Here is a 25642-nt window from a genome sequence, read left to right as displayed (position 1 = left end):
GTAGTGTATTTTTATCGCGTAAAGCCGCTACGCTTCTAAATTATGTGGCGTATTTTTGCACATTGAAAAAACCAGCCACAAAAATACGCTACGCAAATATTTTGTAGCGTGTTTATTCGCATATTTGCTGAAAAACACGCGTAAATGTGGTATTTTGCGCGTGTGTTTCAGCTTAGTAAGTATATAAATCTTTAGTCACTTCTACCAAGTGCTCTGGTGGTGTAGGTAGCAAGGATTCCACTCACAGATCCGGGGACTCGAGTTTGATCCCCGCTGGTGCCAAAAATTTTTTCAAGAATATCGATCAATAGCAGATTTTTACGCGTAAATAAAATACGCGCCGATTAATGGGCAGAAAAAGCATTGGTGTAAAGTGTTAAATCTCCTGCCCACGTTTTTATGTCGCGTAAGAGCAGATTTTCACCCAACTGGGCTTGATAGCCACAAATGGAGAGGAACTGGCAGAATTGATCAGACAGGTCAGGATGGTCAGTGAGGACATCATTGTTGTTGTCGGAGTTCCATGTCCTTTACAAGACATTGGAAATCGCCTTTAGTGGTACCCTAACAGGGTGAGGCAGATTGCCTATGCCACAGCGATTATTCTAAGGAATCGATGTCTTTTTGATCTAACACGTAGTATGTAGTTTCCCATTGCTTTCTACACTATCTAAAGAGTGGCTGTTACATCACTAGATGGGGTTTTTACAACCCCAAGTTCCATAGTCCGCCATCTATAGGTACCCAAACCAGTTACATCTTTTAGATACTGGCAACAGATTGTGTCCATTTCTGTTACCTCTGCTGTACTGGTGCTTGGAGCTTAATGTGTAATCCGAGAATGAATTGAAAAAGTGAACTCATTTATTTATTTGGGATCACTTGTGGATGCTGATGGGGGATCAGCCAAGGAAATTTGAAGAAGAATAGCTCTTGGAAAAACAGCGATGTCTAGCCTAAGAAAAATCACCACCAACTGGAAAATCTCCATAAAAACAAGGGAGAGACTAATCAGGATGCTAGTTTTTCCAGTTTTCTTATATGGAGCGGAGACCTGGACATTGAAGCAACATGATCAAATAAGAATTAATGCCTTTGAATTTTGATACACTGGTATGGCGCAGGATGTTGAAGATACCATAGACTGTGCACCAAACAAATGCATCAATTATGGAACAACTGCAAGAACCAACCAGGCTAAATAAAATGTGTGAAACTAGGATAATGAGTTATTTTGGACACATAGCCAGGAAAGGACCTGAAAACATCGAAAAAGGAATTCTCTTTGGCAAGATCTCCGGAACACGAGGGAGAGGAAGATCTCCAACAAGATGGACTAATACAATCTGGAAAATAGTTGGCTCAGTTGCGACTGTGGCCACACTAGCTCAAGCCAGAGAGGAGTGGTGGTCGTTATTGGGGGCATACTAGACGAAGCGACTATGTCGTTGAAGATGATGATGATGATGATGATAATTTTGGACAGTGCCCCTTGGGCTCCCTCATGTCCGGTTTTAGCTGGTTACAGCAAATTTTAGAAGTGAATTTTCTTGACCAATTTTCAAAGGTCACAAAAAATTAAAAATAATTAAATTTTCCACGATTTTTTGAGTTTTCAAATTTCTCTAGAAATTTTAAATTGCTCTGAGAGGGCCAAAAATGAACTTTGTTGGACCATCTTTGACCTTTTTTTTTTTTTTTTTTTGGAAAATTGGAGGAGACCTTAAAAGAGAAAGACTGCAGGAAGAACTTTGGATTCCTGACTTGAACCATCATAATATTTTTTCTGCCAGGGTTTCAAATTTTAAAATTTATATTTGAAATAAATTAGCCATGACTGATGATTGATCATTAGGTAGGTATAATTATCCATTTATAATTGAGGACAGCGTTTTTTATCATTTCTTTTTCAATTTTTTCGATCATTTTATTCAACTTTCGAATTGGTCAAAAATTGTATCATTTTCATCTGTCATGCAAAACTCCTGGAAAGCGGAAAAAATTTCAAAAACGGTTTCTTTATTTTCAAGCAGATGTAATAAAATCAATTATCGCAAAAAAAAATTAACAAAAAATATTTTGGATTTTCATTGTAGGTAAATTGTAAATTTTGAAACCCTGGTAGAGAAATGATAGTTGAAGTCCAGGATTCAAAATTTTTCCTGTCGCCTTTTTAGGTCTCCCACAACTTCTGATCAAAGCCCATTAAATCCCCTCCTTGGAATCCCCCCTCCCCCTCCCCCCACAAAAAAAAGGCTAAAGACAGTTCAACCCAATTAAATGCCCCCTCTGCTGTTTTAGATGCATTACAATGAAATTCCAGGAGTGCGAGTCCAAAAAAATGTTTGACCATTTTTTAAATTCCATAAACTGCGACAAAAAAATTAAGGATCAATTATTTTTAACAAGATATCATACCTCAACTTAACCTCGTAGGCCTCTCCAGAGCAATTAAAAAATTCTGGAAATTTTCTGAAAATTTGATTTTTATTTAAAATTTTTTTTAGAATTTACCCACAAATTGGCGAAGAATTTCATTTCAAGTCACACTTCAGGAATTTCACGATAACCACCAAAGATGATCGAGAGGATGTCCAATGAACATCGATTAAGTTTATAGGGGCAAAAGTTCATTTTTGACCATTCCAGAGCGATTTGAAATTTCCGGAAAAATTTGAAAAATCACTGGAGGCTCCAGAATGGCCCAAAATTAGTAGTTGTTGATGTACGGGAGTTGGAATTGGAAATATTATTTACTTACATTGGTTCACTTTGCTCAAAAAAATTTATATTTTATGAAAAAAATTTGAAAATCGTCCTTGAAACAGTTTTTTAAATTTTCTTCAAAAATTCGCCAAAAATCCAAATATGAATTTAAGCACTTGAAATTTTGGTTACGGAGCGTATTGGTTCACTTTGCTCAAAAAAATTAATAGGTATTCCATGAAAAAGTTTGAAAATTACATTTTAAAACAGTCAGTGACAAAACAGTTGACGAATTTTAATGATTTAATCAATCGGAAATGATTCACAGAGGGTTCATCAATGTGTTGAATAAATGGTCAATTCGTGCAAGGTCATTGAATTTCAGAGATCAATCAATTACCTAACACAAATGTTTGTTTCAATTCAAAAACTCGAATCGTTCGCGAAACATGAAACTACGAGTATTATTTTGTTTTCGAACGTTTCGTTCAAGATGAAATTTCTGGATTACATAAAAATGCATCCTCGGAAAGGGCTTCTGATCATTAGTACGAGTAAACGATACATTATTGATTCACAAAAATCAAGATTTTAATCAACTACATAAAAAGGAACATAGCAGAGTAAGATTAGAATTCGTTCCAATATTCTTCGTCGTTTGTGCACAATTTGCTCGCTTATTCTCACACTCCAAATAATCGTTTGCGAATGATTCATTCAAAAAAATACCCCCTTAATTAAAAACCTTATCAATTTAAAACGATCAATTCGTTTTTTAAAGGTAAAAATCAGTGTTGCCAGATGGTCATTTGGTCGATAATCGGTCCATATTTTGTGAACTTTCCGGAACAATGTACCTCTGATTCACGATTTTGGTAAATAAACACTGGATTTTTATACTCATACTCGTACAATTCGATACCTTCGCACGAGCTCGTTTCATCGGCCACTCTTCATGGACAAATACCAACACACCGAATCGAGAATATTTCAAGGCAGAATATATCGCTATAAACGAATTAATCCTCTAACATAGGTGATTTTAGTACCTTAAAAACTTTGCCTCTCAATTGTGTTAAATCTCCTAATTTTTTCAACTTGATTTCATAAGGTTGCCCTTGATTCAAATACGTCAACGTTTCCTCATTTATTTTCATTGCAATGGATGTAGCGGCGCAAAGAACATACTGAAATCTGAAACGAAAAAATTCAGCGTTTTAATTATCTCGCTGAATACATTAAATATCTAGTTATATTGGATAAAATTAACGTATATATAATTGTACAAAACACCTACCTAAATGAATCATCCAAAGCATCTGGAGAAGATGGACATGTTGCAACGGTATTTGAAGTATTAATGTGTTCTCTACAATAATTATTACTATTATTTTCTTTGTTGTATACTTGGCAATCATTGTGTTGTTTTACATCTGAGGAAAAAAATCGACAAAAAATATATCAATAAACCATTTACTCACTCTTTTTTTCTCTCTCTCTCAACGTACGAGTAGGTAGGTAACTCGAGTAAAACTCATTTAGAAAAAGTCGAAAATACATATCGAAGAGAAATTTAACCAAAATACCGTTCAAATAGGTATATAAATTACACTTCTATCTCATACGAAGGTACAGGTACCTAAAAGGTATGCAGCTCTGGCTACATTATACCTACGAGACTCTCCAGTAAAGAAAGCAAGGCCGACGAAGAAGTAATATTAAATCGATAGATACTTACAGCTACTATGAGAAAATACAACTATTTTGTACATTCAGTTAAAATCGAAGAAGATTAAGTCGCCTAAATCGTTTCATATATAAAATATGGATAATCTACAATCGAACGATAATAATACGCTACTCCCCTCATATCGATAAATAGTTCCCCTCTTTTTTTTTCACCAATACATGTACCACCATATACGCTACGTAATAAAACAATGCATTAATTTCGAATAGCGTAAGAGTACATAATGTATGTATTTTCATGTCACTGATTCGTATGTATTACGTCCTATTGATGTTTTCATCTTTTCTTACCAACACATAATAGGTACCTTACCTATCTAAACTCGCACGATCAGACAAAAGAACGAAAAAAAATTCGGTTAGGTCGCAGAAATCGAAAATAGAGGCAACTTCGACTGTGTTGATTTTTCTGTATTTCTTCTCTTATTGTTGCTATAGAAAAAAATTATGAGAGAGTATTTTTTCGCGTGCCATTCGGCAAACATTGTACGTAGGTATTTTACGAGGATGATTTTTCTTTTCTTTTCGAATTTACGATGACGATGACGTATGCGAACCGGCCACACGTTCGGTGACGTTTTACTACCGCGATTTAAGTCACTCCCCGACCCAACTTCCACTATCGCAACAAATACAATACTCCACTTTTCTCCGAAAAGTCGGTAAAAGATTTCAGATGATTTAGAGTAAAAAATTGGAAAATGAAGAACACATATTACCTATCTACAATTTTTTTTTTATTTCAGACTATACCTTTTTTTTAAACACCCTCCTGTTGAATAAGAAAAAAAAGCACAGAACATTTTCATCAATTAAAACTGTTTTTAGAAAAATTCATTTTTGAAATGATCGATAAAATTCAAGCGAAAAATTGAACAAAAATAAAATTTCTGAGAAATGTACGGAACTTACAGCTTCCCTTCTCACCCCCTCCTATTCCAGAAATTTTCTCCACGCGTATTCGGCGCTATTCAGACCACACACCCTCCCCCCCCCCATTTGAGTTCACTTTAATTAATTTTTATATGATTTTTGGGGAAATCTTGGAAAATTTAATAGCTTTCTAAGTGATTGAAATTTTGAGAGAATTTTGCAATTTTTTGCAGTTTTCTGACAGGACATTACCTAAATATTCGATTTTTTCAAACACAAAAAAAAACAACTCTAGCAAATAAAAAATCCGAAAAAGCAACCAAAAGTAATCAAAAAACTTACTTATAAAACGCGTGCAGAACATTTTAATGCAGAAAAAAATTACCAAAAAAAAAAAAAAAACAAACAAACAAAAAGCTTTTCAAAAAATTACAAAATCTGATGATGGAACTCTTGAGATCTTGACAATTCTAGCAAAAATCATATAGCAAAATTAAAAATACTTCAAGTCAAACTTTTTGGAATTTTTTGCAGAAAAATAAAAAATTTTCAGTAAAGATTGAAAAACGATAAGAATTTTTCCAATTTTTGGCAAAAAGAAGAACTTTTTGCCAGTCACTGGTGGAAACATAATGTTTTATATTATTACAATTTTTGTCAAAAAATGTAACCAAACGAGATTTTTAGCCAGTTTTTGGTAAAAATAAAGTGAGAATTCTTTCAATTATTCCGAAGAATTTGAGGAATTGCGATAGCTAGACTAGGATAATACTCAAAATTTTTGATCATTTAAAAATTTAAAGTATCCAGTTTTTTTTCATACCTAATCCCCTTTCCTGTCCATTTGAAAAGGAAACGACATCGAGCTGTCCGCCTCTAATTTGAATAAAAATGTAATTTTACAAAATAGTATGGTCCGAAACTCTCACAGTCACACCCAAAATTTCAGCAAACCAAATTGATTTTTCCATTTTTGCTAAACTTTTGAAAATCTAAAAAAATAAAGAAGATTTTCTGAAGTTTAAGACTCAATTTATCCAGAATTTTTGGATTTCTCCAAAATACGTGGAAATTAATTCAGCGACTAAAAAACTAGTTCCCGCTCATTTTCAACCTGATTGAAGAATTCACTCGAATCTGAGGTGATTTCCAACACACCTCCAGGGATCTTGTTGACCAACAATATTTTGAGGCGGATTTGCAAAATTTCAGGCCACTCTGGAGCCTCCAGCAAGGTTTTAGATTGTTCCAGGATTTTTGAATTTCTCTAAAACTCGATTTTCAACAGGCCAAGTTAATTTTCTCAAATTTTGGAGAAAATCAAAAATTCTGGAAAAATCAAAAATAATGCTGGAGGCTCGAGAAAGGTTAAAAATGATGGAATTTGGTTTGAGAGGTTTAATATATCAACTTCAGAACCGATTTTCATAATTTTTTCAGAAAAAAACATGAAATTGAAGAAATGACATTTTTAAATTTTCAAAAATTAGCCAAAAAATAAAAATTCAATTTGCGCAGTTGGAATTTCTCAACTCCCCTCCCCCTTGCGATCTAATTACACCATTTCTGGTCACTGTGAACTCTTCAGCAAGGTTTTCAATTGTTTCAGAATTTATGAATTTTCCCTAAGACTCGATTTTCAACAGACCAAATTAATTTTCTAGTATTTTGGAAAAAAATCCAAAATTCTGGAAAAATTCAAAATAATGCTAGATGCTCGAGAATGGTTAAAAATGATGGAATTTTGTATGAGAGGGTTAATATACTTATTAACTTCAGAACAGATTTTCATAATTTTTTCAAAAAAAAAAAACATAAACTTAAGAAAATGACAATTTTGCTTTTTCAAAAATTTTCCAAAAATTGAAAAATTGAGCTCTTTTCAAGAATCAAATTCCCGTACAAATCGGAAGTGGATATTTCGAGTGGTTCTCTTGTAAGCTTTAAAGTAAAAGAGTAATAAAACTACTGAATTTCAATAAAAATTCAAACAGTTTTCGAAAAAATTTTTTTGATGATTTTTTAAAATTTTCCCAGGGTTGAACTCGAAGGATCGAGAAGAGAGGAGAGGAGAAGGGGAAAGTGATGAACAAAGGTACTTCTCACAAAAGAAAATATCCAATACTTCAAATTCTTAAATTCTCGAACACGAAGATTTGGATCAGAAACAAACAATAAGATGAGAATAATACATATAGCCCAGTCAAATTACGATTTGACCCGGACATAATTGGGATCAAAGGTTTTTTTTGCGAATATTGTCTAGGATGGTGTAGTGAACAACATACTAAAAGCCCCCGCCCCTACCCCTTGAGCTAATCCCCCCACAGTGGATCAAAGCCCCCCAAAATCCGTTTTTGTCAAAAAATTACTTTTGAGTAAAATGAGCACTGATTATTTAATCTCTCCTCAAATACCTATCAAATGAGCTATCAATCAACTCCCTAGCCCCAAGGGGGGCGCTACGACCCCTCAAAGTGATGTGATTTCAATTTCATGACTTTGGGTCTTGAAACCTGTTCTAATCGATCAAATAAAGTCAAACTTGGGGAATGAGATTACTTTGGGACCTAAAGTCGACCCCTAGGGTGGGGGAGGGTCAAATTCGAAAATTACGGTAAGGTCATTTTTTTGGAGGGCCATAATATGGTCTCAAATGAATGAAAATGGTCCAAAATCATATCATTGGTCAGTACTCCCATTGTGATCAACATATCCAAATTTCAGCTTCCTAGGTCATTCCCACCCCATTTAAGGCGGAATTAAGGTGGAAACCCCCTCATTTTCCCCCTATTTTCGGTTTTTTCCTCCTTAAAAGAAGTGGGGATGACCTAGGAAGCTGAAATTTGGATATGTTGATCACAATGGGAGTACTGACCAATGATATGATTTTGGACCATTTTCATTCATTTGGGACCATATTATGGCCCTCCAAAAAAATGACCTTACCGTAATTTTCGAATTTGACCCTCCCCCACCCTAGGGGTCGACTTTAGGTCCCAAAGTAATCTCATTCCCCAAGTTTGACTTTATTTGATCGATTAGAACAGGTTTCAAGACCCAAAGTCATGAAATTGAAATCACATCACTTTGAGGGGTCGTAGCGCCCCCCTTGGGGCTAGGGAGTTGGTTGATAGCTCATTTGATAGGTATTTGAGGAGAGATTAAATAATCAGTGCTCATTTTACTCAAAAGTAATTTTTTGATAAAAAACGGATTTTGGGGGGCTTTGATCCACTGTGGGGGGATTAGCTCAAGGGGTAGGGGCGGAGGCTTTTAGTATGTTGTTCACTACACCATCCTAGACAATATTCGCAAAAAAAAACTTTGATCCCAATTATGTCCGGGTTCACCCATTTTTTCCCGCTATTTGACTGGGCTAATATAAGGAGGAAGAGAAGAAAAAAACGACGAAAATTTCAACAACGGTATAAAATTAACGAAGGCTGGATTTTTTACTTCTCTGTCAATGAATTATACTTTGTACTTAACAATTATTATCTTTCTCCTATTTAGGTTTAAATCTAACTAAGGCAAGAAAGATTCAATCTTGTCTTACATTTCACCTAATCGACCCCAATTCCATCGACAAATTTCAAGATCATCGAAAGAAATTCTCTTAACGCAGCTTCACATTCTACTTAGATAATAATTCTACAATGCACGTAATTCGTATTCAGATCCAAGGTATTCGTATTCTTCCCTTTTCCCCTCAAATACAGTATTCCTAATTACCTACATCGAAGGCTATTATCGCATTACAGTAAATTTCCACAGATCTTAAAATACCTATCTAAATGTGTTTGCATCGATGAAGGCCCCTAATATCATTCTGAAAATTCCCGCTTCGTTATTACTCGTATTTTCGACTTTTAAACCATTATAGGAAAATCATCATCTCCATGCTTGTACTTACCACTGGCATTATTGCAGGATGTGGAATAACAAGATGGGGGAGAAGATGATGCCGATGAGGGTAACTTTCGAGGAGAAAAATCTCTCTCGTTTTGATCCGAGTTGCCGTATTTTTTATTATTGTGTACATTATCTATCGGCGAATACTGTCGAAGTATGCTATATGAAAATAAAAAATAAAAAAACAGATTATCACGCTGATGCCATCTATAAATTTGTTCGAATTACTTAATTCAATTTACGTCTATCGGTATATAGCTCTTTAGAATGTCAACAAAAACCATATTGTACTTAGTTTCTACAAAAGACCATAAATGAAATATATACTTCGAGTACTATACAAGACGACCTTAAGTAGTGTGAAGAAAATCACAAAGAAATTTTCAAGCGAATGACGCCTGAAAAGTGCAAAATATCAAGCCATCATTCAGTCTCATGACAATTTCCTCAATTGGGCAATTACAGTTTCCTTCGTAAATCGTATCACAGAGAATTTGTACTAGTAAATTAGTTCATTTCCTCGATACTATATTGCCTACTTTAAAATAGACAAGGTAATCTTCAACGCTGGTCTGCGTTACTCTGATCTTATTTTTGCACTCATCGAACAAATTTCCCATAAATAATACTTTTATTATCATCAGCTATGTCCACCTGCACTTCGACCAAGCATCAGATATATGTAGCTCGTTGCGTGCGCGATTAAATAATCAAATATACACTGGCAAAACTTACTGATTTTCAGCGGTATTCGGCGGCGATGGAATTTCTTGTTTAAAATTATTAAATGAATCAAATACCAAAAATTCGTCGCTATAAAATAAAAAATTCTTCTTAAGTTACGTGTTCCAAGGTAAAAGTAAAAAAAAGCAACATTACGTAGTATATGCCTAATTACTACAATATTAAAGTTACATTTTGCAGAAACATTAGTACAATACATAATTCGTACAAATTCATGTACGATTCGAGCCAAAAAATTGATTTTTCTTTTCTCAAATCGAAAACGATTTCGTCAAAGGAAATTTGTAATGGAAATTGCACCGCAAAATGCGTGTAGTAAAAAGTTGTTTACCCGATATTATAATCTTGCTGCATTTCAACTCCCAAATTATTCAATTGTACCGCTGGAAGTTCGCCGGTTAATTCATCAACGCCCGACCATGCTTGTTCGGTTTCTGTATCAAAACAATACCAAAAATTCAATAAGCATATGGTTAGAAAACAAATAGGTACGATTGTTGTGGCAGTTCGGAGACGATGCCGAATTAAAACATAAACATCGTTTTCGAAGAAAAAAATAATAATATTAATTTCCCAGAATCAATGATTACCTATATGAAAAGACGATTAAAAATTATTATTGAAGGTAAATGAATATCTGATTACAATACGTAGCCAGGCAGCAGGTGCCTATTAATGTATTTTAAGTTTATGATCTGATTCACAAACACAGGCGTGAAGCAGCGTCAGTTTTTTTGGTGAGGGAGGGAGGTGAGACTGAAATTTTTCCACGATCTTACCCTAGATCCTCCCTCCAGGATTTTTCCAGCTAATAAGCCAGATGTGGTTTGAATAAATTTTAGAAGGGGGAGTTATAAACAAAAATGTTGAATAATTCAAAATTGTCAAAGACGATGCCTTTACTCGTACAATTACAAAAAATTTGAATTGTTGTATTGCAAGGTTAATTGGTACTTTTTTCGTGTTTGTTTATTGTTTTAGTCGATTGGTCAAAGAGCACAGAACATACTTTGTACCTCACAGGGCTGCATACCAATAAACATAAAAGGTATTGGTATCCGGTATTGGAAATTAGCAGACAGTTCCCAAAATGGTATTGGTATTTTGGTATTTTCCATGTAGAATTTTGGTGTTTCAGTATTGGTATTTTATCATTTTGTGGATTTTTTTTTGGTATCAGGTATTGGTATTGGTATTGGTATTGGTATTGGTATTGGTATTGTACCAATATAATATCAAATTAAAAAGTGTGTTTTTACTATAGACACTGCATCTGGGGGAAGACATCGAACTAGTCGCCATATTGGCTAAATTATGTGTGTCATGCCAAATTCATCCGCTGGGTGCTCTTGGCTGCGCTGATGTCGAATTCTTGAACAAAGTACCATGCAAAGTACAGCGCAGTCAAGAGCATCCAGCAGATGAATTTGGCATGACACAAAATATCACTACCATCCCTCTTCCCCATTACCTGAAAACTGAAGTACAGCGCAGCCAAGAGCACCCAGCAGGAGAAATTGGCATAACACAAAATATTACTACCATCCCTTTTCCCCGTTGCCTGCTGTTCGAAGTCATTCCCAGAGGGCCCAGGTGCACTGGTGCAGTGTCTATAGTTTTTACACCAAAATTAAAGAAATTTTTGGAAATTACACTTTTTTCTATTTAAACACCTCAATTTGAGAGTTCAAGGTTCATCATTATCACTTACAAGTTTTTCAACAAAAATTATTTCGGTATTGGTATTTTGGTATTACATAATACAATTTCAAAAGCTTAATCGGTATTTTGTAAATTGGTACTTTGTCCGTCTGCTAATCTGTACCTATTGGTAAAACGGTAGGTATTTGTAATTTTTTTTCAAAATTTGCCAGTATTGCCGGAATTGGTATTTTGGTATTTATATTGGTATGCAGCCCTAGGTACAAGTACCAAAGAAATTATTTTTAATATAGATATGAAGAGGAATAAGACAGGGATGCCCAATGTTGTGCAGCCTGTTCAACATCTACTTTGATGACATGATTAAAGAATGGCTGAAAATAAAGCCAAAAGGGCTAGACATCAATGACACCCAAGTCAATCCCTGCTATTTGCTGATGATCAGGTGGTCTTTGCTGACAACGAAGATGACTTGCACAGAGTGATGTACAACCTTCAGAAAGTAGCAGATAAATATGAAATGAGAATCCCTTCATCAAAAACAATAAAGGTGATGGGCCTTTGATGGGAAAGAGTCATTGAGTCAATACGCAGTAAAATTGTAGCAAATGGACTGCCAGTGGAACAAGTCAGAAGCTTTAAATATCTCTGGTGTGAGCTATCTTATGAAGGAGAGGTTGACACACAACACACAACTTCAGATCTATAAATTCCTGAGAGTAAGCGGGGTGATAAACCAAGCCATCCCTCCAAGAAAAGTCAGAGCTGAAACTCGATTAAGAATCTACAATACGCTGGCAAGACCAATGCTGCTGTATGGAAGCAAAACATGGATGATGAAAAAAGATATAAAAAGCAAAGTTAACCACAGTGGAAATGAGATTTATGCGGGCCCTGGCAGGATATATGAGACACAATAGGAAAAGGAATGAAGACATCCTGAAGGAGCTAGGAGCAGAGCCAATCATTGGACTAATGAAAGATTACTGAAAGAAATGACAAAGACATGTAGATAGAATGCCTGATGAATGGTCCTCTCGAAAAGTCAAATAAAATAATACACTCCAACTGACAGGAGGAGCAGAGGAAGACCAAAGAAAAAACTCGATGAAAGGCGATCAATTCATCTATGGTTTCCCAGAGGGGCTAAACAGCTCACTGGGTCAAAGTTCAATGATGATGACGACTAGGGCAACCCAATATATTTTTTTGAATATTTTTTTGGAGCACTCCGATTACAAATGTAACAAAATCATTTTACACGTTTCAGAAAATTTTCTTTTAAAAAAGTCCAACTTCATTTCAAATATTTTCAAATATTTTGCCATAAAATGCATATTTTCAAATATTTGATTGCTATTTGAATAATATATTTGTCTAAAATTACCACATACTCGTATTTCACAATTAATCGAATATTCTGGAATATTTTTGCATTTTGAGAATCGCAACACAGTCAACGTAATTTTTACAGAGTGATGAAGATGAAAACACGGCTGTTTTTGACGATGATGATGTTGATGATTGATGGAATGATGATGAAAATTAAATTATAGATTGCACTTCAATTTTTTTGATTTTTTTGACAACTGAAATAAAATTTTAATTCAAACATTTTTTGAATAGAGTGTGTGATTTAGGAAACAAAACCCAATGATATAACCATTTTTGTAATGTGCTTGTCAAGACAAGTGAAGCGATACCCATTTTGAATTTGAATATTTTCGAATATTTTTAAGGAATTCTACTGTTTTGACAATATTTCACTCCAAAAAATCGAACATAATAGGTATCTATTCAATATTTTACCTCAAATGAGAGCATATTTTGGGCTGCCCTAATGATGACATAAGCAGTTTCAATGTCAAAATTTTGAGCTCTTTGGTATTTTTGAATGAAATTTGCTATTTTGCACTGCATAGTAAACTTTTTCGCTGTTTTCGTTACTTCACACTTTTTAGCACTGGTACCAACACTGTTGATTTATGTAGTTAAGTAATGTTTTTTGAATTTCTGGAGTTTTTTTTTTGTCGTTTTTAATTAAGGGTATTCTTTACGGAGCGCGTTCTGTAATGTATTTTTGATGAAAAATGGTCAAGTTTGGACGGGGATTGTACCAAAACTACTGAACGGATTTTTCTGGGGTTTGATTTATTTTGCTCAAAAATCATTCAAAAGCGAGGGTATGTCGAGATATTTTTGATGTAGGACATTTAATGGCTATAAGGGGGAATTGAATGGAGGTACTTCAGATGCTCATATCTCTGTTGTAAAAGCAAAATTAGAAAATATGCTTACATACCCTCGCTTTTATAGATAGAATATCAGTATTGGTGAAAAAAATAGAACAATTTTGAAAATTCATGGAGAAATCCCTGCATAAAGTTTAGATGGGAGCGGGTCGCGGGACATAAGAACGACTGAATTCGTTTACTCGATTACACGCAGTCTTACGAACGAACGATGAAAATAACGAACAAATCGGCTTCATATTTCGACCGTTTGTCGAATTAGAACGCTCTCCGTAGAGTATGCCCTTTAAGGGGTTCCATGGAAAAGGGACCTTCATTCAGTGATGATATTGAAGTGTTCTTCCATGGAAAAAAAAAAACGAATTGGAAAATGTTTGCTTATAGAAAAAAAATGTCAAGTCTATTTGAACGTGTGAAAATCAGTGAAAAAAAATGACTAAGGGCCCTTTTCCATGAAGCCCCTCAATTACTAGATTATTTACACCTCGAAAAGTATAATTTAAATAAATTATGCAAAAAATTGATTTTCATGGCTTCAACATTAAAAAATTTTACAATAGGTTTCAGAAAATTATTGGTACCTAATAGTTTAAAAAATTGAAATTAATCGTCCGAGCCAAGCAAGGCAGGCCCATCGCAGGCCCCGTCAGAAGGGAAGAAGGGGGTATTAGACTCCAGGCCCGACCTTCTTCCAAAATCTCAAAAATCGTAACCCAACTTTGAGCTCAAATTTTTTTTAAAACGGTAAAAAAAATGACAGTAATTTTTAATATTTTCTAAAAAATGTTAAACCATGTTGACAAGTTGGTCGACTCTTTTTCAAAAATTCCAAAAATTATAAACCAATTCAATGCTCAAAATTCTACAGATGAATTTGTCCAAAACATTCAGGTCAAAATACGTAATATATTTGAAACTGCCCCGACATTTCAACCCATTTCAATAAATCTCGTGAAGCTTCTTTAAAACAAAAAACAAAAGTATGACTCGATATTGAGCTCAAAATTCCTCGCAAATACCAAAAAAAAAAAAACATTATCGCCGTAATGTTTGAACTTTCCTCGAAATGGTCCATTTCGATGTGTCCGGCAGAATTTGTTTTAATACCGCGGAAATCAAGCCCCCATTTCGGGCTCGAAAGTCATCCGAAATTATCGAAAGACATGTTCGACGAGATTTTTGAATTTTTTAGCCCATTGTGATTAATCACATGACACTATTTGTTGATAATTCACGAAAGTCGCGACCCAATTTTGACCTCAAAATTCTTCACAAACACTTAAAAAATATTTTCGCGCAAAATGTTTGTATTTACCTATTTCTATAAAAGTTTTAGCTCATTTTGATTGACGGTCACATTACTTACCTATGCTTTTTCAACAATTTTCTAAAAAAATTGACCCAGCTTGTGGTTCCAAATTTTTGAGATGTGCTCAAAAAACAATTTAGTCGTAATATTTGAATTTCTGACGAGATTTCAACTCATTTTGGTAGGTCACTTATGATATCGTTTTCAAAATTAAAAAAAAATAATGATACAGTGTTGGGCTAAAAACTCTTTGGATTTGCTTAAAAAGCATTTTCGCTAAATTTCAACCATCAATGATCGGTCACATGACATTTTATCAGAGTTCTCGATCATGACTCACCAAAATCGGTAATCATTTCAGGAGAAATACGTAAGTACGAACGTTTCTACTGAAATATTTTTTTTTCTGAAGAATTTTGTTGGGTTTAAAATTAGGACATAATTTTCGGTTGTGTCAAAAAAAAAAAAAATGGGTATCATGCGACCCATCTAAACGGGTTAAAATTTGGCGAGAAATTCAAAAATTATGACGAAAATGTTTCGCGAGCATTTCTAAAGAATTTTGAACCAAATATTTTCGGGAATTTCGAAAATAACATGTCATGTCACCGATCAAAATGAGTTGAAATTCTTCGCCCGAGAAATACAAACATTTCAACGAAAATGTTTTTAGAATATCTCTGAAAAATCTTGAGCTCAAAATTGAGACATGATTTTTGAGAATTTCAAAAACCACATACTTGAATATGTTAGAATTTTGCAAAAAATTCAAGCATTTTTGAAGAATATTGAGCCCAAAATGTGACCATGACTCTATCTTTGAAAAATTTCAAAACTTTTGTTCCCACCAAAAAAAGGCGAAGAACCAGTCCCTTTCATAGCCCAATTTATCGTAGAAAAATCCATTCGTCAAACAAATGTTATTTTTCCCTCAAATTAGGTACTTGGTGTTCAAATAAAGAATCACTCTATTTCATAATCGGTTCTCTTTGAACTATTTTTATTACCTGTACTCTTTATCTTTTCAATACGCATTCTAAAGTGTTAATTGGGGTACTTCAGGTTAAAAATTTTCAATAAAAAAATAGCGAAATCTACGAATACGAAAAAGAAACCTCAAGATGACAATTTTAGCAATCATTGAAGTGGCATGGCACAATGAAACTCAACCGGTACGATATAATATTCTCAACTCTAACTCCTCCCATTACCCATTGCTGAGCAATTTGAAGTAATTAATTTCTATCAATCTAAAGTAATAAACTCCACGCTCGTACACTTGAATGGTTATCCGAGTGAAAAAAAAAGGAAATGATAATTACATTTCGTTCGCCAATTTTCCAAGTTCACAAAGAGGTTGGTTTTTTTTTGCAACATGAAAATGTCGACGAGATGGTCGCTTAAGCTTTAAGATTTCATTTAAAAAATTGGAATTTTCGACTACGAGGTTCACAGAGAGAGAAAGAGTGGTGCAGTAAATCCTCAAGGGGAACAGGACACTGTAATTTTTTAGAGAAACGTGGTTCTTGTTGCCATTTTTGAATAATACTTTGATTGGCTTCTTGCAAATAATACCATTTCTGAGTTTCTGTTTCTACCCGTTTTATTGACTTTGAAATTGGAAACCAATCACCAAGTGGTTGAAAATTTTTAGGCCAAGGGATTGAAAGCTCCCTGATTTTTAATTTCAAATCACTCATAGTCCCTGTAAGATTTTCAAAAAATTCAAGAAAAAAGAAGCAATAATGAACTTTTGTCAGAAGAAAAATTTTTTAGCAAATTAAAAAATAAATGAACAAAATTCTAAGAAAACTTAATTTCTCATATGTTTTTTGTCTATTTTGAGTCAATCCTACATTTCTTGAGCCAATTATAGAGCACAAATGCAACGTTTTCAACTCGAAGAAAACTTCTACAGTAAAATTCGGTCAACTTACAAAAATGCGTTTTTTTTTTCTTTCAACCCATCAACATGTAAATTTAGCATATACGAATTTGAACAACAAAGCCTGCGAAACGCGAGATGGAAAAACTCGCAACAAACAAATTATACTATTGACTTATGACCTAGGCTAAACTTGATAAAATATGTCTTTATACAGTGTGAATGTCGACCTTGATGTTTCGCAATACATATAATGGCAAATCTAACGGAATTCCAATTCAAAAAAGCACACCCAGTGAGAAAATGAACGCAGTACACGAGTTTGCGAGATGTTCGCATAGGTCGTGAACATGATGAAACCACAAAAAATACTATAGTAAAATAAACTCGACAAATTTTAATTTTTCAACATCGTCGCGTCGTCCAAGTAACGCAGGCAGGTATTTGAAAACTTCCAGTTTTAGAACTTAGATCACCAAATTATCTATAAGCGTTATTTTTTTTAAAATAAAATTTCAATCAAAGCACCAAAATATCGAGAAAACATCCTAGCGAGGATAAAGGAGAATGATTCATGCTCGTGGGTCATGACTCAGATTATGGCTTTTGTCTACCGACTACGTAGCAGTAGCATCAACAAACTGGAATCGAAACGAATTTTTATACAAAACGTGCTATCATTGTCATACCTATTATCTATACCTACGTAATAAATATAAAATCACATACGTACGAATATCTACAGACAAAATTTAAAAACCAAATCATGCGTTCGTAGCAAACAAGACTAAACCTAGATAATGTACTATGCACCTTATTCAATTTGTTAAAGAACATTCAACTTGAATAGGGCCAAAAATAGTTTTAGCTTCAAGTATTAAGTTCGAATATCTATGCACTTTTTTTTTACATCCAAATTACGTCCTTAATTGCAAAAAAGTTTCGATTCAAGTCGTTTTAATAAAAAAAAATATATAAAAAAGAATACAACATTTGAAATTATACACTCAATCCTTAATTCGTAAGTGTAGGTACCTGAAAAAAGCAATAAAGACGAATAGCAAATTGGTGGGGAAACCTAACTCAAGTTTTATTATTTTACGACCTCGCAGATAACAATATTTGAAGTAGGTATTAAAATGGAATAAATAACGGAAAATTTTTGAATACCTAATGCAAAAAAATTCAAATCGAAAGTAATATTTTGAATAATAAAAGAGACTTGACAAGACGCAAATTTTTCACAGGTAAAATGTGGCATTGAATTTCTACGGATAAAGCAGACTCTTGTGAACATTGCAACTACTCGTACATTATAAGAAAAATATGAAATTTTCAAGCATAACACGCGATTTGAAAATTTTCAACTGCTTAGTAGAAAACCTTAAAAACAATCTCGGATATTGATGGAAATGACCCAAGATGACGCAGAATCTTAAAATATTATGCTTTGGAACTGGACTATTTCCCCCAAAACAGATAGGATAGTGGTTATGCTATATAGAATCAAAAAACCATGATTTTTTTCGAAAACGCTTCCTCTATTTTGAGAACCCATATTCTCCCTCCAAGCTAGGGCACTTCCGAAGCCAACATTTTTTCTGAGTTACTTCCAACTCAAAATGAAGTTCTCCACTAAATTTGGTCAAAATCCTTCAACACGAGTCAATTTGGTTCTATTATGAATTCCTATGTAAGCAACACAATTTTCAAAAAAAGGTAAGTTTTCAATGAACTAATACCCATTGATTGGGTATACGTACCTAGTTTTCAAAAATATTCAATTTCGAAAAAGAAAAACGAAAAGGAAGAGTATCGATAAATTCCATTTTTTGGCACCAGACAGTTATCGACTGAACCACTCTTAAAATGTTGTAATGAATGCCCAAAATACGAATCCGTGGTTAGTTAACCCAAAATAACCATTTTTTGGGCTCCAGGGCCGGGGTCCCAAAGTTGCGAACAAAAAAATAATTTTTGGAACCACTGAGTATTATTTTCAAAAACGTTTCCAATGTAAAATATCTGTTTGAACCCGTTAAACATTATACGAGGCAATTTTTCCATTTTCGACCCTCGGGGGCAAAAATTGAGGGGTTTTGATTTTTGAAAAATTTTGGAACCACCATTTTGAACAATTTTTGGAACCACTGAGTATTATTTTCAAAAACGTTTCCAATGTAAAATATCTGTTTGAACCCGTTAAACATTATACGAGGCAATTTTTCCATTTTCGACCCTCGGGGGGCAGAAATTGAGGGGTTTTGATTTTTGAAAAATTTTGGAACCACCATTTTGAACCTACCCCTGAGATTTTACTTCGTTGAAATCATGAAAACGTGATTTTACGTTTTTTTTCGAAGAGTAAAATCTCAGAATTTGGCCCAAAAAAGCTCAATTTTGAAAGTTACTGGTAAAATCGAGTGAAAAATTATCGAGCTCTTGCTAGCGTGTTTCAAATGTAAATTCTTCAATTTATTTGAAAAAATATGCATAATCGCCTTTTTTAGGGGTGCCCAAAGTGGGGGGCTCTAAAAAAAGGGTTCACAATTACGAATATACAGGGAGCTTAATTAAACTTTTTCACCTAAGTAATTGGATATATGCCTCAAAACGTTACGTTTGGCGCGAATCGCAGGTTTACAGCTATCCAGGGATTCCAAAAAAATTCAAATTACAAAAAATTGGAAATTTGGATTTTTGAGTACCAGCGCAAAATTTTATTGAGCTCAAAATTTGGTAGGATGGAAGTCTTTTAGATACTAATAAACTGTAAAAAGCTTTTTAGAGGGGTTCAAAGGGGTAGGTTCAAAATGGTGGTTCCAAAATTTTTCAAAAATTAAAACCCCTCAATTTCTGCCTCAGAGGGTTGAAAATAGAAAAATTGCCTCGTATAATGTTTAACGGGTTCAAACATATATTTTACATTGGAAAAGTTTTTGAAAATAATACTCAGTGGTTCCAAAAATCATTTTTTTATTCGCAACATTGGGGACCCCTAGAGCCCAAAAAATGGTTATTTTGGGATTTTGGGCATTCATTACAACATTTTAAGAGTGGTTCAGTCGATAACTGCCTGGTGCCAAAAAATGGCCTTATCGATACTCATCCTTTGTAAATTAAAGAAATTCGTCTCTGTTATTTCTGGTAATTTAATGGCAAAAAAGTTAAAAATTGAAGGAAAATCGTGATTTTGGATGGATTTTGCAATTTTAGCACGCCAGTTTTAAATTAGCAAAACGTTGCAAAAAAATACACGAAATTAAAAAAAATTGGTTGCTTAAGTTGTGAAATCGTTCCAACTTGGCGAAATCTTCCTCAATTCTGATATTTTCATGAATTCTAGTAATTGCAGTTACGAAGAAGAGAACCAAAACAACTCCTACAAAGCGTAAGCAAAACCTTTTGAAAATTTTTTTGAAAAAAAATAAGTTATACCTATATTAGGGTGGTCCTTACTTCTTAACTACATGGCAAAAAAAATGTGCGATTTTTTCCGCTACCACCCCCTAAAGTGGTGACCTCAGGTGAAAAAATAATTCCCTATTTTTTATTTTTTCCATTTTCGAAAAATTCGGGCTGCGGTGGGCCCCTTAATTTTCAAAAATTTGAAAAAAAACAAATTCAAAGAAAAATTTTTGAAATTTCAAAATTTCGAGTTCCATCATCTCTAGAAGGTTCTTTTTGAGTAAAAAAAGCCTCTCATGGCGATTTTAGCCCCCTCCCATGAAAACCAAGCTGACCCCCCCAGAATAGCTGAAATTCGTATATTATGTGAGATGTCCTAAAATTGGTTGTTTTTGGTCTTTCCTCCTTCCAACCCCACAAAGTGGTGTCCTTTGATGGGAAAATAATTCCCTATTTTTTATCTTTTCCATTGTCGAAAAATTCGGGCTGCGGTGAGCCCCTCAATTTTCAAAAATTTGAAAAAAACCTAATTCAAAAAAAAATTTTTGAAATTTCAAAATTTCGAGTTCTATCGTCTCTAAAAGGTCCCTTTTGAGTAAAATAGACTCTCATGACAATTTTAGCCCCCTCCCATGAAAGCCAAGCTGACCCTGCCAGAAAAGCTAAAATACAAATTTCAGCTAATTTTCAGTTTTTTGGCAAGATATCTCAAAAGAGAATACCTAGGTACGCCTCTTTGAGAGGAAAAAAAAACAAAAAAAAACCAATGGAATGCCAACAATTGGTCATTTATTTTCCACAACTTTAATTTTTCAAGTTTTTCTGCAAAGTCTCTCTTCAGCCTTCAGAACGCCTAAAAGCTTCAAACTTTCATTTCTTCAAATGATCCTACAACCAAATTTTTTGGGCAAACGAACCAAAAATTATGAAAAAACTTCGAAGAATTGGATTCTAGGATATTTCTAAAATAACACGATATTTTAAAAATGAAAAAAATATCCAGGAAACATATTAGATTTTTTCAAGTTTTTGAAATTAGCAATCATGGCCATGAAATTTTTAACACTACTGCATTGCTAAAAGTTGAATCACCAAAGCGAATCAATTGCTTAGTGTAGCCCGAATCGATCGAATCAATCAGGCTGTCTAACAAATTTTTTTAAATGTAAAACAATCTAATGGAAAATTTGAACGACATTTGGAAGAAAAATATACCTACCTACGAGTAAAATACCAATTTTTCAAAATTTTTACTTTTCCTAAAAATCTGGAATTTTATCAGCTACGAAAAAGAGAAACAAACTGGCCCTGGCGAAGCGAGAGCAACAGCTCTTTATTTTGCTTCAAATGTGACGCGACCAGCGATACCATACCATATGTCGGCAAAAATTTTTTTCGTTTTATTGTGGTTTCTGGTAGTGTTTTTCTTCCTCTTTTCAATGGTGCAAACAGATTTTCAAAATATTAAAATCTGACAAATTTGCAAAATTTCAAAGTTGCGTATTTTTTGAAATTCAAAAACCAAAATTCTGAGAAAAACGTTTTTGAAAGTTTGGGTTATTTTTGTAACATTTTTAAAAAAAAGTGAACAGTATTTTTTTTTTTGATTTTCTTCATCTTTTAATGGTTTTACATCATAATATTTTTTTTTTTTTTGACATTTTTTTATGAAAAGCACTTTTGTAAAACCGGTTTTTCACCACTAAAACGACGTGTTTGAGATCGGTGGGTACACCCATTCCAAAGTATAGGCTTCATAGTATATGAATCGACAAAAATTTTTTTTTGATATTTTCTGACTTTTTCCATGAAAACGCGATTATCTCAAAAAAAAAGTTTTCCGACTTATGGTATGGTATCGCTGGTCGCGTCACAAATGATGATTTTTTTTCTTTGAAAAATTCAAAATTGAAAAATAAAACCCAACAGGCCCGAACGAAGCGAGGGCAAAAGCTCTCGAAAATTAGTATTTCGAGTACATAAAGACGATATTTTCTACCATAAATAAGTAATTCTGGAGTTGATTATTTTTGCTTACAAATTTTAAAATTTGAATGATGATTTTGAAAAAAGAAAAAATTCAAACTTTAAAAAAAGAAAAGCGAACGAACCCGAGTGGAGTGAGGCCAAAAGCTTTTAAAAATGTATGTTTTGAGAAGTAAAAAAAAGTTTCTTCATGTGGGGAGGGGGGAGGAAATTCATTTTTCTGATTCAAAATTTGAACATTTCTTGAATTTCAACAATATGTTTTCCACTCGGAAGAAGAACAGCAAATATAGCCCGAGCGAAGCGAGAGCAAAAGCTTTCAAATATGTGTAATTCAAGTTCGTAAAAAAGTTGACAAATGAGCCTTTTTCTACTTTTTTTTTCAAAATTAAAGAACTAGAAACAAATTTGAAAATTTGAAGTGTGATTTCTAGGGGAAAAAAAAAAACAGAACTTTGGATGAAAAATTACAAAAATCAGGACAACTGCAGGACTTTTGCAGGACATGCAGGACTGTTAGACACATTGCCAATGGAACGAAATTTGTTCTAAGTCATTAAATCTACTTGACATTTTCATACGTATTGTATTTGTTTTTGATATTTGCTTACCATTTTGTCGTTCAATTGACTGGGTCGATCATTGACTTTTGATTTGATTACTTAAGATCTATAAGCTCATAAATCGATTCAAAAGTCGATTGTTTTCTCCAAAATCGACAGCTCTACTTTGCGTTCCGAAGTAATGATTTCAAAACCGAGAACGCCAATTCGAACCTCATGGAAGTTGCTGTTCAGAAGGGAATGAGGGGAGGAGGGCATTTATACGATTATTTTCTTCCTCTGGCACAAATACTGTTCTCGCTCATTGTGATACAAGTATCTTCTTTCCCATAAATCAGATCACCCATCCCCCCACCCCCAATCCCACTTTACTCGTTTTCAGCAACGTCTCCGAGCGATTGCCACATTTTTAGGTAAGTTAATATGATTGCATCTGACGCAATAAATGGGAAAAAAACTCAATTATACGTACCAGTTGCATATTTCACCGAGCTATTATTATGATCTGTGTTATCCAGTCGTATTCGTTTTCTTCTTGTTGAGATGCTATTGTCAGAGGTACACCATGATGTCCAAGAACATGAATTCGGAAGATATGGCTGCGCTACATCCATTGCGTTATTTGTCAACGGTACATTAATACTCGAGATTAATTTCGGCAAAAAACAATAAGATAGTATGGCACACAAATTATAACACGAAAACCGAATGATGATTATGGCACAAAACAAAACAGAAAAAAAGGTAGGGGGTGGGTGTCCGAATTACGATAAAAAATAACTCGAATTATATACGATAAAAAATAAAAACAAAACAAATAAACAATGAAAGAAGCAGAAAAAAAACAATATAAAAACTTACACGGGCACTCGGGTGCGTCCCGTGCTAAAAAAAAAAAGGGGGTGCACTTATAAGGGCGGATCTTTGCTGTTTTTCTCGGGGCATTCAGAGTGCGGTATTTGTAAGAACGCCATTTTAACCACCGTTTCGAAAGAATTCATAAAACAATTAATGTTCTTTAAAAACGTATCCGTAAACATAGCCTCTAAGCGAGGAAAATGTCTCAATTCGAAAGTTCGCACTATTAAATTATAAAATGTCTACGCGTTTCATTGTACGAAATACACTACGAGAAGGTTTTGCAAGTCTGACCAGTAATGCGACGATGATCCCATTTCTTTCATTATTACTCCGCAAATGACCACACGATTAATTCAATGTTCACCGTACACAATAAAATTTTACCTGCAACAAATCAAAAAAAAAATATATATTAATACATATTTTAATACAATAAAAGTAAATAATAGAAGAAATAAATAAGGAATAAATTCGAAAATGGAAAAAAAAATCAGGACAGAAAAATGCATTAAATCATCTGCGATACTAAATGCAATTACCATTGAATATTTCAAATTAAAAAACTTCACAATTAACTGGAGAACATTTCAACACACTATTCGAATAAACAACGAAACATAATTCTAGCTGGTGATACGAATCAGTGAGTCTGAGTATAATGGTAAGATACCATACGATGAAGATACCCTCTCGAGTGCGTATTTTATTACACAGCCACAACAACAAGTTTTTCAAATGTGTACTGTACACTGTGTACTTAAAGTTAGTGTTGAATAAAACGGAAGTAACCATTTGCCCACAGCCCCTTTATTAATTTTAATTCCTTCGTTTTCCTGTTTCCTTCGCGCATTTACTCATCAGCACGCTAAAGTGATATCAATTCGCATTTTCTTTTTTAGTCGAAAAAAATTGTACCTACGCTAAAAAATTTTTCCAACCAACATAAAAAATTCACACAGGAAACATAAATAACACGCTCAACTCAAAATTCTATCCCCACACATCTTTATAGGTACCTGTGTCTAGTTCATTACATTGTATCGAGAAAGGGAAAAAAAACTCAATTCGCCATTGGATACCGCAAAATATTCGATTTTATCGAATCACCAGGAGCGAGGAGGGGGAGAAAATCGAACGATAATGATAATTTATTTTTAATCGATGCCAAAAAAATTATAATTTGTGTATAATTTGCATACTAATTGCGCGATATTACTTTCCTCTGGAAGCAATATATCTTGGTCAAATTATATCTTTTGAAGATAGTACAAAAAAAGAGGTAAACAGACGTATAACTTTAACTTGGAAAAAATTTTGGGCACTTAAAAGTATTTTTAAAGGAGCTTATCAGAACCATCTTAAAAGTCAGATCTTCAACGCATGCATTCTGCCTACTTTGGCTTACGGATCCCAAACGTGGACATTAACAAAAAAAAATTATGAAAAAAATTGAGACTACGCAAAACTCATTAGAAAGGTCCATGCTAAATTTTAAAAAAAGGGACAAAATTAGAATAGAAAAAATGAAGAGAAAATTGAGAAATAATCTTAACTTCAAACATTGGGTTAGAAGAAATAAATGGAAATGGGCAGGACATGTGGGCAGGATAACTGACAACAGATGGACTTATAGGGCAACTTTTTGGTTTTTGGGTCATGAACCAAGAAAAAGAGGAAGGCAGAGGGCTAGGTGGACAGACGAACTTGATGAATTTCTAACTCACAAACA

General features: G+C 33.9%; 1 protein-coding gene across 5 annotated transcripts in view; it reads right to left on the bottom strand.

Annotated features, from left to right (window-relative positions):
• Positions 1-25642, bottom strand: part of gem (gemini) — a 79845-nt gene that overhangs the window by 9822 nt on the left and 44381 nt on the right. For 3 of the 5 annotated variants that reach the window (XM_065356541.1, XM_065356540.1, XM_065356542.1), the window contains exons 2-7: positions 23525-24297; positions 10319-10421; positions 9979-10056; positions 9245-9402; positions 4004-4139; positions 3756-3900 (exon numbers count right to left, since the gene is read on the bottom strand). In XM_065356541.1, the coding sequence (XP_065212613.1) occupies positions 3756-3900; positions 4004-4139; positions 9245-9402; positions 9979-10056; positions 10319-10421; positions 23525-23666 (762 nt within the window). In that variant the 5' untranslated portion in view covers positions 23667-24297. Of the gene's footprint in view, positions 1-3755; positions 3901-4003; positions 4140-9244; positions 9403-9978; positions 10057-10318; positions 10422-23524; positions 24298-24452; positions 24638-25642 lie in introns of those variants that run through there. The other 2 variants (XM_065356544.1, XM_065356545.1) reach the window with 2 other exon arrangements.

Source organism: Planococcus citri, chromosome 3 (assembly GCF_950023065.1).
Source record: "Planococcus citri chromosome 3, ihPlaCitr1.1, whole genome shotgun sequence".
Lineage (NCBI taxonomy): Eukaryota > Metazoa > Arthropoda > Insecta > Hemiptera > Pseudococcidae > Planococcus > Planococcus citri.
Note: the sequence above shows the minus strand (reverse complement) of the source record. Positions and strands in the feature narration are given on the sequence as shown.